At 42.8% G+C, this 15432-nt stretch overlaps 2 protein-coding genes across 3 annotated transcripts in view; both read right to left on the minus strand.

Moving 5' to 3' along the window:
* The window catches only part of arhgef10la (Rho guanine nucleotide exchange factor (GEF) 10-like a), a 167089-nt gene extending 161900 nt beyond the window's left edge, over positions 1 to 5189 (minus strand). For both annotated transcript variants that reach the window (XM_050038813.1, XM_050038812.1), the window contains exon 1: positions 4860 to 5189. The gene's annotated coding sequence lies outside the window, so the exon portion shown is untranslated. The remainder of the gene's footprint in view (positions 1 to 4859) is intronic.
* Positions 5190 to 10596: 5407 nt separating this feature from the next.
* The window catches only part of chd5 (chromodomain helicase DNA binding protein 5), a 67802-nt gene continuing 62966 nt past the window's right edge, over positions 10597 to 15432 (minus strand). The window contains exon 40 of the mRNA XM_050039071.1: positions 10597 to 15115. Coding sequence (XP_049895028.1) covers positions 14988 to 15115 — 128 coding nt within the window. The 3' untranslated portion in view covers positions 10597 to 14987. The remainder of the gene's footprint in view (positions 15116 to 15432) is intronic.

Here is a 15432-nt window from a genome sequence, read left to right on the forward strand (position 1 = left end):
CAATCTACAGCAGGAAATGGCACTTCAAAATGAAAGCTCTGTGGCAGAATTGACTGTACTTTCATTTTTTACAAATTTGACACATTTGCGAGTCACTTGCAGTCCATTCAGAATGGGCCCACAACCCACTTTTGGACCATGACCCAGCAGTTGGGAACCTCTGCTTTAAAGGAGCTGTGTACGATGTTCAGAACATATGATTCAAAGGTTGTTTGCACATGGCTCTCAACACGGACGTGGCTAGCAGCTAACGGTGCTAACAGCGCAAACAGTGCCAACAACAGTGTAAGCAACGTGGGTGTGTGAGAAAGAAGGCCAAACACAGATTAGTCAGCCATTACACACCATTACACAAGAACTACCAGCATCCTGAACAGCGCCGACTAGTGGAAATACCTGATACCAGAACATCATAACATTACTGTAAACACTGAGTATGTGTAAACATGATGGTGCAACAGTGCTGACAGAGCTAACAATGTTAACTGGGGGTGGGCACAGCGCTTCCTCGATAATAGCGTCTTGATGTCAGCTGTACACTGTAGGACAGCAGAGCAGAGCCGTGTCAGTTAGCCAGCTTGTTGGACACATGGGGCTCAAGCACTAACATGCACCATCTACTACAACAACAGACAGAGAAGCATGGATTACAACACACACACAGGGACTGTGACATCCGTCTATGCTCAGGACACCATTACCCCACAATATCTTTCCATAGAAAAAAGTTGTTTGCTGCTGTATTGGTGCTCTGAGTGTTATATAGGGCAGTGGTTTTCAACTGGTCCAGCCACGGGGTCCAGATTTCTCTTTAGTCATTAGTTCAAAGTACACACAGTTTAATAAATTTAGTGTCACACTTGGGTTTAGCCATGTCTTGGAGCTAGATTGCTGTCTCTTTCAAGTAGCAATCCGTTAGTCACTCACTCTACAGCAGGAAACTGCACTTCAAAATAAAAGCTCTGCATCGGAATTTTAAAAATAAAGTGTGTTACAAATGACACATTTGTGAGTCACTTTTGGTCTTTTGATTGGACCCACAACCCACTTTTGGACCACAACCCACCAGTTGGGAACCACTGGTATAGGGCTCCTTTAAAACGCTCAGATTGACACAATTAGTGCCAAAACTCTCATTTCTTCTGTGAGTCATAACTCAGTCAAACAGAAATGATGTACAGTTTTTTGTAGATTCTCAGTACCTTAGCTTTATGAGGCTATTCTCTCAGATATGCATCATTTAGAAATGATAAAAAGACGCTTTTTATTACTCAAGAACTTGCCTGAGAATCACCATATTTTTAAGTTTCCTTCAGTATCAAAGTAAACCAGTGATAGTTGTCTGTGCATCCATGGATATATTGCAAAGAGGAACTGATACTGTGGCATACTTGCCAACATGTAAACGCATAGGCTGAAAAGCAAATCAAGTTGTAGCTCACAGTAGGATGCGGATGACAGGGGAGGTTGGGGGGGTTACCAGTGTCTCAGTTTTGTCTTAGGAGCCCACATTGTCAGTCTTTATATTAAAAAAAACCCCTGCCCTACTGCAACAAACAGTTAAACCCTCCATGCCTGGCACATGACCACGCCTTTCAAACTCCTCACTTCCAGGTTCCAATCTGAAACTGACATGTCATCATGATTATTTTGAGAGAGTCTCAGACTGTACACAGTTTCTCCAGAGCCACAGAAGAGCTGTAATGGAACTGTGCCCACAGGCTTAGTTATCCCCGGTACGCATGAAGGCACCTTCATGTGGAGGAATACCTCTTTCATATATTCTAGTACACAGATGATGCTTTTTTAATAGTATCCTTACATACACTGGCCAAAAAACAAATTTATTACCAATCTGTTATACTTAACCTTTGTAACAGACAGCCCTACAGTGTTTGCTCAATAACTGTGAGACCACTAAGATAAATATTTAGCAGAAAGTCACTTTTAGAGTATTGACTTTAGTTTGTGTGATGATCCTGTGTGATATATTAGCTCCCTGTTTATCTTAGAAATAGCAAAGACTAGGATAAAAGAGTCCAAATTCAAGAGTTCATTCTATTTACGATTTAAAGTCAAAGCTTTAAGATGAAGTTTCCTTTGAGTGCTGAGAGACATTAAATATCTCCTGTCAAATTCAGCCTGATCTTGCTACTGAACCATATCACAACATGTACAACAACTGCGACACAACACAGAGTACAAAACGATAGTTATCTGAACTACACTAATGTAGATCAAAAATATCTGATGCAAACCGTCTCTGACAATTCAGTATGTGGCAGGTGCAGTGACCCAACTCTTGTATCACAGTCAGTTGTTCCCTTTGGCATCAGTCACTGTGTTTGTCTGATGTTAGCTATTGTACAGCCTCAGGTAGGGAACGGCCTGCTTTCACTGTCATCAGTGCAAAAGAGTTTGGCTGCTCTTTTCATGTGCCAGTCAAAGCAGATATCACCAACATATGAAAATATTCTCCTGAATCAAAGAGTTCAGTCATTATTCAGGAAGTTCCAGAGAATGCTTTTCATATCGGCCAGTTACCCAGAGTTCAATGTAAGCTTGTGTTTAACAAATAGGTGACGATGATGAGTTACTCTTCACACCAGCGTAGTCGAGTTGATTTGGCCTTGGACTCTGTTATCAGAAGAGTTAAGAGTCCTGACACACCAAGCTGATGGTCTCGGGCTGTCTGTGAGCATCTGTCACCCTAGTTTTGGTGGTATGTCCCACACCGTTGGCAACTTGTCTGCCCTTGTCGGCTTTTTTTGGCCGATTCAGCATGTTCAATCACTGTTGGAGCCCGTCACTCTGACTGGCAGTTCAGCATGAGAAGAGAAACGTAAGGGAGGAAACCAAACTAACAGTTAAAGTCAGGACGGCATGAGATCACAACAAACTTGTAAGATTATGTTTTTAGCCGTTGAGCCTTTGAAGCATCCTTTGTTCTTTCAGCATTAGGTTGTGATATTAATGTGCTAACTGGCTAACTAGCATCTTGATTCCGTCCTGTTGGTCTTCTGGTTCCTCTTTTTGAAAGACAAATACAGACTATCGCTGCCTGTTGGTCGGGAGAGTTATATCCTCTCACGCAAGATCATAACATACGTGCTAGCTAGCCGTTGGCTCTAGTCTTTGTCATGTCTTCCAGTACAACTTTATGGCCAAAACAAGGTCTTTACAGTTGGTTTGGAGTACCTGGGCCTGTACAAGTTCAAGTCTTTGATTCAAAAGGGGTGCAGAACGTATTTGCTAGTTGGCTTTAGTCTTTGCGCAATGGTCAAGGGCAACTTTTTGGCTGAGGAGCAGGTGACATGAGGCAGTTAGCCTTCGTCACCACAAGTTCTTCTATGTCTTTTTGGTGTGTCTGGGCCTGTACTAGTTGAAGTCTTTTGTCCAAAAAAGGTGCCGAACGTACAAGCTAGTTGGCTGTTGGCTGTCATCTTTACGCTGTGCCCAGGTGTAACTTTTTGGCTGAGACGCAGGTGATGTGAGGCCTTCGTCACCACTAGTTATTTGATGTTGGTTTGGTGTGTCTGGGCCTGTACAAGTCAAAGTCTTTTATTCATGTGCAGAATGTACATGCTAGTTGGCCGCTAGCTGTAGTCTTTGCGGTGTGGTTAAGTGCAAGTTTCTGGCTAATTTGCAGACAGTGTGAGGCAGTCAGCCTTCGTCACCACTAGTTCCTTGATCTAGTTTGGTGTGTCTGGACCTTAACAGGAAATAAAAAAGTTTGGGTGACGTGATGCGAATGTGACAACAAAAAACTGCAGGTTAGCCTCAACAAACATCCCTGAATTCTTCCTCTAAGTTAATTATCTGACACTCACAAAGGGATGTAGTCAGTGTGTAATCCAGTACACCTTGAAACATTTGGCAGGCGTGTCACCACTATCAAATGACTGATTGTGTACTTGAGCACCAAGGCCTTTCCATGTGTACATATGCGTGAGTGCAAGTTTTCATGGGTGAATGTGTAGCAAAAGGGGAAAGGGTTCCCATTGATAGTGAGGTCTTTGTGGTAGCTTCAGGCCATGCATGCACGGATTGTTAATGTCTGTTGGAAGTGCTGGACTGTGACTAAGAAGAAAAAAATCTGATACAGTGAGTCCATGGAGTGTCTCGAAAGAAAAAAAAGGCACTTGGACATCCGGCAAGTGAAGCAGAAACAGTGCCCTAGCTCAAAATGCAAATTACTTTGGTCAGAGGTCCCTTAGCACCCCTCCTCACCCCTCTCCTCCCTGTCTCCCCTCTCTATTCTGTTCAGAGCATTGAGGCAGCGTGAAATCCATCCTGGGAGGGGCTATTGTACTCCGGGAAGCAACCGTCAAACTGGAATGGTTAAGGCCTGGCCCGAGCCAGGGGATCTCTTTATATAGCCTGAGGCTGTGGAGGAGCTGTGCAGTGCTGCTGAAAAACAGCCGGGCCAGAGGTGTGGGTCTGGGACGTGCCGCCAATCTCTCACTCATCCTTCCTGGTGTCTGTCTCAGGGAACTGCTGCTATCATAACAAGGCCTCACGCTCCGCAGCCCTGCCGGCTCTCTGAGGCAGGCTCAGGTTTAATCGTCCATGATGGTGTGTACTCTGCCAAAGGGCCACACGGGTATCTGCCATTCCCATCCTCTCCTCCTCCATGTTCCCCCTGTCCTCTCAGCTGCTCCTATATAGCTGTCGGACTGAGACAGAGAGGCACAAACCAGCACACCCACCCCCAGCTCCACTCCATCAATGGCCCCCTTTGGACAAAGCTGCTGTCTTTGCAACATGCTAACCATGCTGAGAGTGAGGAGGGAGACAGAGGAGAATGAAGGGAGGAAAGGGGGAAAGTGTTTAGAGGACAACAAATAGACGCCTCTCACCTCCTTATGTTCAGCAGTGTGTCCTCCGAGAAGCTTCAGGCACTCCCTGGTGACCCTTTAATCCCGGTAACCTCCCATACACTCTCAGTTTTTACCACACTGCCGGGTCCAGCACAGTCATCTTTATGGTATCCTGCGAGGGCTGCAAGTGGCTGAGAACAGATTGGAATTCTCCTGTGCTGTTTACTTTCCCACAAGTTCTCCCCTGCACCGTGTGCACGAGCAGCTCAAGATGAGGTAACCCTCTGTGCTCCCTCCCCTCTCCCTCTGCCTCGTTGTGTTCCTCCCTCTATCTCCCCTCTCTGTCCCTCTCTTTTTCAGATGGGTCCTTTCCCCCACTCAGCCCCTCCAGTCTCTCATTCTGTCCTTTCTTTGGTTTTCCTCCCTCCTCCCACTCTCCAGACCCCTGCTGCTGCCCAGACAGCAGCACAAAGCAGGGTGAGGGCTCTCAGACTCAACCAGCCAATGGGAGAGTGACAAAGTCAAGCACGTGGCCAATGAAAAGCCTAGGGGGCCGTGTGTGTACCAATCAAGGGGAGTTTTTGCGTACAAGTGGGCTGGACAAAGGGAATTAGGGGCAATGCTATCTCAGAGTACTTCCGTGTGGGACTGAAGTTCACACTGAACTGGAGTCAGCTGTGTGAATTTCTCTCTAATGGCTGAGATTTAAAAAGACAAGGTGGTAACTGACACAGGAGAACTGAAAGGAGCAGCCAAATGAACCGGAGCAATACATGTGATACATTCAATAAAATGTTCAAAGGTAAAATGAGACTTTGCTCATGCAATATAACAATCAACATGAGACATATTTTCTATTTAAAAAAGTAGCTTTAATGAATATGATTGTTGCCAGCATGTAAGTAATTGCAAAATGTCCCAACACTTCTCTAACAGGAGCAAGACACACAGACTTTGTGGTGTTTTTACCTATTTTTTTGTCTTTTCGGATAATTTTTGTGTCTTGTTTGCTTTCTTATGTCTCTCTGCGGTTGTTTTCCCCATTTTTTTGTTGCTATTTTGTGTTTCTTTAAAATAATTTTGTGTCTCTAAGGGTCATTTTGTGTCCCTGAAGAAATTTTGTGTGTCTTTTTTGGCCTTTTTATGCCTCTTTGTGTTTTTCTTGCCCCTTCTTATAGTTACTTTGTCTCTCTTTTTGCTCATTTTGTGCCTCTTTATGTTTTGTTCCCCTTCTTGTGGTTATTTTGTGTCTCTTTGTAGTTGTTAAGCATATTTTTGTATATAATTTTGTGTTTATTTGAAATAGTTTTGTGTCTTTTGGGGTCATTTTGTGTCCCTGGTGAAATTTTGTGTGTCTTTTTGGCCTTTCTTTGACTTTTTGTGGGAGTTTCCCCCCATTGTAGTAGTATTTTGTGTCTCTGAAATATTTTGGTGTCTTTTTGGTCATTTTGTGTCTCTTTGTGGTTGTTTTGTCCCTTTTTATAGATATTTTTGTGTTTATTTGAAATAATTTTGTGTCTTTTGGGGTCATTTTGTGTCCCTGAAGTAACTTTGTGTCTCTATTTAGTCATTTTGTGTCTCTTTGTAGTTGTTAAGCCCCGTTTGGTAGTTATTTTGTGTTTCTTTGAAAACATTTTGTGTCTTTTGGGATCAATTTGTGTACTACTACTGTGCTAATCCCCATTAGCACCAGCAACAGCATCGGCTATTCTTGCTTTCTTGTGGTTATTTCTCTTTGAAGGAACTTTGTGCCTCGTTTTGGTCATTTTGTAGTTGTTTTGTCCCTTTTTGTAGATATTTTTTGTGTTTATTTGAAATAATTCTGTGTCTTTTGGGGTCAGTTTGTGTCCCTGAAGAAATTTTGTGTGTCTTTTTGGCCTTTTCGTGTCTCTTTGTCGTTGTTCTGCCCCTTCTTGTGGTTATTTTGTGTCCCTGAAGTAACTTTGTGTCTCTATTTAGTCATGACATGTTTCTTTGACAACATTTTGTGTGTTTTTGGGTCAATTAGTGTCCCTGAAGAAACTGTGCGTCTTTTTTGGCTCTTTGTGGTGGTTTCTCCGCCTGTTGTAATTAATTTTATGTGTCTTTGAAACAACTTTTTGTCTTTTTGGTCATTTTGTGTCTCTGTGTGGTTGTTTCGGTCCTGTTTGTAGTTATTTTGCGTCTTTTTGAAGTATTTTTGTGTCTCTTTGGATCTCTTTGTGTCTTTTTGTGGTCATTATGTCTCTTCCTGGTTGGTATGTGTTAATTTGACTGACATCTTGCAGGGAAACACCAGGACATCCTGACACTTTAGGATCCTGGACCTGTGCCCAGTAGGCCTGTTCAGTAACCTATCCATGCATGATGTCATATAAAGTATTATACTATACATAAAATTTAAAATACTGTATATTATATCCTGTTGTTCAAGAAATAATCTGTGAGAATATTAAGAACTCTAAAGCCGTGGAATAAAAGTCTGAGTATGATGAATGAAACCAAAGAATATGGAATGAATCTGCTAAATGTAAAAGCAGTGCAGGCTCCATGCTGTCATCTTTTTGTCGACTGTGTAAACTGTGTTTATGTGCAGTTTTATCAGTTTGTAAATGAGCCTATACGAGACCGAAAAACATTAAGTAAGCACTCTGGTATCCAACTTGAAAAGAAATATAATGAAAGGATTGTATTATCTTAAATTGCGAGTTTTACTGATGCTAAAATAGTGATTAAAGCAGAGAAATTATCCACCACTCCCTAAAAGATGCCAGGCTTGGAAAAATGTTCTGTTTGTCTCCTTAACTACCCTTTTAGTTTGGGTTTGGTTTATTTCTCTGGGCCACACATTGGCCTAAAAACTAGTTGTTTCTTCATGCGATTGTTGCCAGGAAAATTCTCAACAGTGTGACCTTCAGTTTTCAACTTTAATTTTATTGTGTCCAGGGGGAAATTTGTCTCACAGCCAGGTAAAACACAATACAAAGACTTGAAGATAAAACATAAAAAAACCATGAAGCTGTTATGAACTCGAGGGAAACCCAAGCGTGGGACACAGGGTGGAGATGATGAAAAGGTTTATTGTCACAGGCTGATATGAAGCTGGCGTGGTGTGCACGTGAAGCCGGACGGCAGGAGAGTGATGATCCACTGTTGAAGAGCCGGAGTAGAAACGCTGCATGCTGATGAGGCAGGTGTGGTTGATGAGCTGATGGCAGACAGGTGAGTATAATGAGCAGAGCCAGGGCCCAGGGAAACCAGGGAGGGGGACCACGCCCACGCCAGCACACGGACAAAACTAAACAGGGGGAGGAAGACAGACAGACAGGAACACGGGGAGGGGAAACACAGCAGTGCCATAACAGAAACATATTACAAAACATGTTAAGATATATGAGTTTCCATACTGCTGTACCATTTAGTATGGCGGAAAAAGATTTAGTATGCCAAATACAGCATGCCAAAAATACCAGGATGTCCTTCAGGATATAAGGCTGTCTGAGTCACTGGCTTCATTTAAGTCATACTTTTATCCTAAAGCATATCCTGACTTTATCTGAGCTGTCTATATATTTTATGCTATCTTACTGATTTTGATGACCTTTTATTATCTTGATATCCATATTTTTATCTTTTACTACATGACATGTTATTTGTTTTATTCTTCTTGTGTTTTAATTGTGTTTAGTTTTGTTGTACAGCACTTTTTAAACTGTGTTTTGAAAGGTGCTATATGAATAAGGTCTTTTATTATTGTTATTACATCCAGTTGCGTTTTGCAGTATGAAAGCCAGCATGCTTTCCTGGCTATTCTGACCCTCTGTGCAGTGGAAGATACGTCACATTGACTGAGTTGCAGACAAATGACAGCTCAGCTAACAGCTAACAGAAGCTGCAATGACGGATGCCAAGTGATGGTGACTAGTGGTGTAGTGGCAGGTATACACAGTAAGGCTGAGCCGAATACTCGGATAAAACGAGTATCTGGTACAGATAATGTACTTTTGACAAGTACGAGTATTATACAAGTATCTGTCCTCGTGATGTGAGAATTCTCATTTTGTTAGCTGTGTTTAATCGGTTACTCTTGTGATAAAAAAAAATGTTCTGATGCTCAATTCTGAGGCTCAAAATAACAACTTCTGATTAGGCGCCGTGAATGTGTCAGAGTCTACAATGTATGCAGTTATTACTGCCTGTAGAGAAAGCAAAAGAACAGCAGCTGTGCCGTGAAGGAAGAGGGAGGGAGGGAAGTCTGCTGGAAGGTGGTGAGCTTTATATCGGTGTGGCTCGTGAGGTAAATGACAACCCTCTGCCTTGACCCACATCCTGTAACAGAAAGTACAGCCAGGAAAACAGGCACACCTAGTGGAGCGGATGGGTCGTCACTGTCTCCAAGGTAACCGTCAGTGATATCATTAAGAAAGAGGGTCAAAGTTCGAGGTGCAGTGTTATTGGTGCAGTGTTAGTATGTGCCAGTTGTATGAATACTTCATGCAACAGTATGTATTTTGTAAGGGCAGCTGCAGTATGTTCTGAAAGTAAGAAGATAAAGTGGGGTCTGAACATCGGGGACATCAGGACATGCTGTACAGGATTTGGCTAATTTGACATATCTCATACAAATGGTGTCAGTGTGGTCGTATGATCAGGTTTGAGTTTTAGAGTTTCTTAAACTTTCATCCATCCATCCATTTCCAACCGCTTACCTGAAGCCGGGTCGCTGCTGCAGCAGGCCGAGCAAAGTCCTCCAGACGTCCCTCTCCCCAGCAACACTTTCCAGCTCCCCCTGGGGGACCCCGAGGTGTTCCCAGGCCAGATGAGATATGTAATCCCTCCAGAGTGTTCTGTGTCTGCCCCCGGGGCCTCCTACCAGTGGGACATGCCCATAACACCTCCAACGGGAGGTGCCCAGAAGGCATCCTGATCAGATGCCCGAACCACCTCAACTGACCCCTTTCGACACGAAGGAGCACCGGCTCTACTCCAAGCTCCCTCCAGATGTCTGAGCTCCTTACCCTATCTCTAAGTCTGAGCCCAGCCACCCTTCTGAGGACACTAATTTCGGCCGCTTGTATCCACAATCTCATTCTTTCGGTCACTACCCAGAGCTCATGACCATAGGTGAGGGTTGGGATGTAGATGGACCAGTAAATCGAAAGCTTTGCCTTCTGGTTCAGCTCCCTCTTCACCACGGTGGTCCAGCATAGCGCCCGCATCACTGCAGACACTGCGCCAAACCTCTGATCCATCTCATGCTCCATTCTACCCTGACTCATGAACAAGACCCTGAGATACTTGAACTCCCTCGCTTGAGGCGTAACTCTCTCCCAATCCAGAGGGAGCAATCCACCATTTTCCAGTGGAGAACCATGGCCTCAGATTTGGAGGTTCTGACTTTCATCCTGACCGCCCGAACCAACCCAGTGCATGCTGGAGGTCCAGAACCACGTCATCTGACTGGTTTGGTAACTTTTATTCATTCTCAGTATTTTCTTTTCAATTGTCTTTGAACTAGTTTGTGTCCTTTGTGAATGGCTTCTGTCTTCGGTCCCTCACTGACTGCGCCAGTGTTTCTATTCCTGCCTCTAATCACATTTACAGCACTGCTGGCTCATGCAGATTGTGATGCCGCACAGCGAACACAAGGTAATGTGTAAGGTCAAGTCAAGATGGTCAATTGCTTTAATTGAATCTGAAGTCCTCCTCGACTCAGCACAGTTATTCATTCACGCTCCTTCACTTGTCTGCGAGGGAACAATCACACAGTGTTATTGTTGTCCAGAAGATTTATTAAAACACATTGAACAAATACACAGAATACAAATAAAAAGATGACAATTCACTTGTTCATTCAATTGCTATACAGCACAAATATCAGAACCATAACACTGCTTGGAGCTCATTGTCTGTAAATGCTAGATACACTACCGCCTCCCCAAAGTGAACCGTCATATCAAACGCTTCACATGCTGTGCATTCACTGCAACAAAGGTGCCTTTTATCAGGGTCTTTTGGTAGCTTTTGAAGCCATGTTAATAAGCATGTACATACATTGTTAACATATTTATAATATTAGACTGAAGCCTTTTTTTTCTAACAGACATTACATTCATACCGACTTCAGTTTGATTGCATTTCATTGGAGTATCGTGTTTTTGACGTCGTCTCGTGGTCGTCACTCCAGAGGGCAAAAAGGACATGATTTTTGATTAATGAGCACATACGGTGCACTCTGCAGTTCTATGGCAACACCATCCAGCAGACATTCATCTTTTTTTTTTTCAGTTTGATACATAAATCTGTACGAGATGGACTTATCTCTGAAAAAATCTTTCAAGTATTTACATGTTTCTGAGGTTCTATCTGTCAAGCAACCTAATACATGTCATGGTCAAGTAGTCGATGGCATGAACAGAAACACAACGAAGAAAACGGCACTGATAAACACTAACAAAGAAGAGCGCAAAAAGCTGATATGATGCACTTCAAGGTTCATTTCGTGGTGCTTTAAAAAATCAGTCCGATAATGTGCTGAAACTGAATTTTTTAGTTGTTGAGTTAAAGCATGTTGTCTGATGGGAGAGGGCGGGGTCGCGGTAACACAATCCGTGTGAGAAGGGGGGGGGGGGGTCAGAAGAGAGCACCTCAGGACAACCATTTGAAGTTGCAAAAGGAGAGTAAGAAAATACACTCGCCAACTCTGTACAACACTCTTCAGTTTAGATGAGTCCAATCACAATCATCAGCCCAACAAAGTCAAATAAGTGCTGTCAATGGCTATAATAATACAAACAGGTAATGCCACTGGTCTTTGGAAAAAAGAAAAGATAAATATGTCAATAACAATTTGCACTTTGAGTCCAAACATTCGAGCAACGCCTTCGTAGAAAAGGAAATATAGTAAGCTTGAATTTATAAAATATCGTCTTACTTATGTGGACGGCCACTTCAGCACATCATAGATGGAATGGACAAGATATGTAGGTATACCATGCTAACGTGTCTTCACACCAGGTAAAGCAATAGGCAACAACGTACACTCTTAAAAAGAGCCCAAACAGAACTGACTGGAAGTGAAGACGTTATCTAAAGAGTAACGCTGTGCAACATTGGTCCTTACTGTAGAAGCTGATGCACAGAAAATATTCCTGCAGATGTGTGTTCAGACTGTGACACTACCAGTGACGGTTAGGGCTGGGCAATACATCGATATTAGGAGACTAGATATCGTCTTAGATTTTAAATATCATAAGTGTTGTGTTTTCCCGGTTTTAAAGGTCAGGTGTGTCGATTTATGGGGAGATACTGGCAGAAATGGAATATAATAAGCATGTTTTCTTTAGTGTATAACCACCTGTTTTCGTTACCTCTTGGCCTAAATACATGAGACATGGTTGTGAGGCGACATGCTGCAGCATGTAGCAGAGCACCTCATTGTTTCAGAGGCAATGTGAAGCATCAGAGCAACGTTGTGTGTGTTTTTACATTCCACATAGCTTTGCATGGCTTCTGTTCTATCTTGACAGTTTCTGTTTGCTGTTGTTACTGCCGTCTTATGTCTTTATGCTGTCTTTGTCCTGTGAGTTTGATCCTTTTATTGGTTTCAAAAGATCTTGCCAAACGACTGCAGTTAAAAATTAGCCAGCTGGCTAACACCGGCACATTTCCAGAGGTGTTGATTAATGTGCATTGTCCTTATAAATAAATGAAATCAATGCATCCATGATCCAAAACCTCCAGGTAATTAATGCGGCACTGGTTAATATAGCTTCCAAACCCTGTGTAAACAACTGCATTAGCACTTGACAAAACTTAATACACACACAATGAAGCTGGCAGCGACCACACACTGTAAATACAGAGCAGGTTAAAAACACAGCTTCTCTACCACTATGTGATGCATTGCGTCTGTGCTTGGTGCCGCTATAGTGAGTCATTTATAACTACACAGTCAGCAGGTACTTGTTTATGGAAATCGCCAGGGTGAACTGCCAGTTTTAGTTTTGCAGGTCATTTTTTGGAAAAGGAAGAGACCTGTGGGAATTATTCAGCTCCCGGTTAAAATCACCTGATCATCTGGATCTAAGTTATCAGAGAAAAAAGGTGAGCATACATTAGCGGCCCATCTATGATCGGAGAATCACTGATTTGTTACGTGAAAATGCTTTGTTCAGTGATGTCACTTGTTTTAATCATCTAGTCTGTTTGTTCTTGAGAGGAAGAGACCTCTGTGGATAATTCGGCTCCTGGTAAAAACCTCCTGATTGTCTGGATCTTAAGTTATCAGAGAAAAAAGGTGAGCACACATAAGCAGGTGCTGGACTAGCGGCCCATCTACGACATGCCAAACAGCATCGGAGAAACACTGATTTGTTACATGAAACTGCTTTATTCAGAGTTGTCACTGGTTTTAATCACCTGGTCTGTTTGTTTTGGAGAGGAAGAGACCTCTGCAGATAATTCGGCTCCTGGTAAAAACCTAAACAATGAACACTGAAGGAATGCCACTAAATCCCCCTAATTCTTACACACTGAACCTTTAAAAGATGCATTACAGTAAAGTGATGTCAGACTGTTCTCATTGTTCTGTTTTTGCCTTTAACCACTTGGTAATTTTATCCAAATTGCTGATTATTATTAATCAAAAATCACATTGTGTAAATATTTAGTGGAAGCACCGATACTCCACCCTACAATACTGGTGAAATATTGTGATATTTGTCTCCATATCGCCCAGCCCTAATGACAGTCTCCACATCTGAGCAGGAAACACACTGCATAAATGAACAAATCATACTGGATCGTCTTCTTTAATGGCACCAAGTGACCAAACACGTCTTATTTTACCTCAACATAAAGAGAAGCAAACAAAAGCTCATTTTGCGACAAATACTAGACTCAAAATGACACTGCGCCAGAAGCACATATGTTCTTACTCGGTTCTAACAATGAAAGGGAGCTGGGAAAGTCCCTGGGATGTACGTAAAATAGCCACGCTCCACTCCAGGACTCTTGTCAGTTAGGCCTGAACATTAAAGCCCTGTACAGTATGTGGATGTAGACCAGATGAGTTCCTGTTTATAGTGCAGTCCCACTGGTCATGGCCCCAGGGTTAAGCTCTACAGCCACTACTAACATTCAAATATAATAAGAATCACAAATATTGTACCGTACACAGAAATACTCAGTCTTCTCTGAAATGCGTTTAAAAATCATTTTTGCCACTCCTGCAGCTTTTTCTCCTCTGCTCGATCTTCACATACGATGGCAAGGCTCAAGGCTTCTGATTTCATCCATGTATGTATACATATTTTCACTATGATTAGACCTATGTGAGGTAAAATAAACAGCAGTCTCTGAGTATATACAGTACAAGAAGCCAACCCTCGGAGGTTACTGGTGCTGCAGTCGAGTGTACCTGCAGGTTTTGAGGAGATTACTTTCTCCAGATGACCAGCGGGTGGCAGTCTTTAGAGGATTCAGACAGACTGTGTCCAGCTACTGCATACATGATAATAGTTTTTGATGCTTTCAAATCAATACTTTATCCACTGGTTACTACATGAATGACAAAACACATATTCATTTAAAGTAACAATATTGGCCCTCAGAAAAACAACCTCCTATCTGACTATCACTGAAGACGTCCTTAACTCCTCCTCACAGGGAACAAGCTCCAGAGGGGCACAGTCACAGTGTACAGTGAATAGGCAGATGGTTAAAAGCAACGGGGCGCACACAGGATGAAAATGTAGAGTCTGGCGCGATCAAAACACACATTCCAAGATTAGAATGAGCCGCAATCAAGAACGTCAGGAAACTCAGTCATGCCGACTCGCTTGAGTTTCCCCTCGTAGTGCGGGGCTGAAAATAAAAATCCTCTTTCAGAACAGCTGCTTCATTTTCCCTCCTTATCCTCAGCTCTCCAGCACAGGTCAACAAAAGCAAAATATCTACTGAAATACTTCTATAGGATCCTCGAAAGATAAAAGTGCAATTGTTAAGATAGATACATCTGTATTAATCAAAAAGTGAATCGCCTTAGAGAGCTTGACTCTGTAGATTTGAAGTCAGGAAGGAGCAGGAGAAAGAGGAGGATGTGGCGAAGGAGATGGGCAGCTGTCATCCTTACAGATTCCATCCCTGGGAGTTTTCTGACCCTCGGGTCGGTTTTGCAGAGCTGGCCTAGTCCTCGATACAGATGACATCACTAGGTTTGCCTGACTTGAGGTCAGGGGTCGCCACGTCTCTCAAGGAGTCGAGTGACTTCTTGTCCAGATGGCTTGAAGGGGGTGGAGGGCCGTTAGAGGACACTGAGGAGGAAAGAGATTTAAGATTTTAGTTGTTCATTTTAACTCTGTAAATATCTGTGTTTGACATCATGACATATCTGACTATATAATGACGAAAATGACGAAATCTGTGTGTGTGTGTGTGTGTGTGTCTGTTCCACGTTTTTCTCCTCACTGACTTGGTCAATCCATGTGAAATTTGGCACAGTGGTAGAGGGTCATGGGAGGATGCGAATGAAGCAATATTACATCAATTGGCCAAAGGGGGGCGCTATAGCAACCGATTGAAATTGCAAACTTTGAATGGGCATATCTCATGCCCCGTCGTTCGTAGAGAC

This window comes from Epinephelus moara, chromosome 24 (assembly GCF_006386435.1).
Source record: "Epinephelus moara isolate mb chromosome 24, YSFRI_EMoa_1.0, whole genome shotgun sequence".
NCBI classification, from domain to species: Eukaryota; Metazoa; Chordata; class Actinopteri; order Perciformes; family Serranidae; genus Epinephelus; species Epinephelus moara.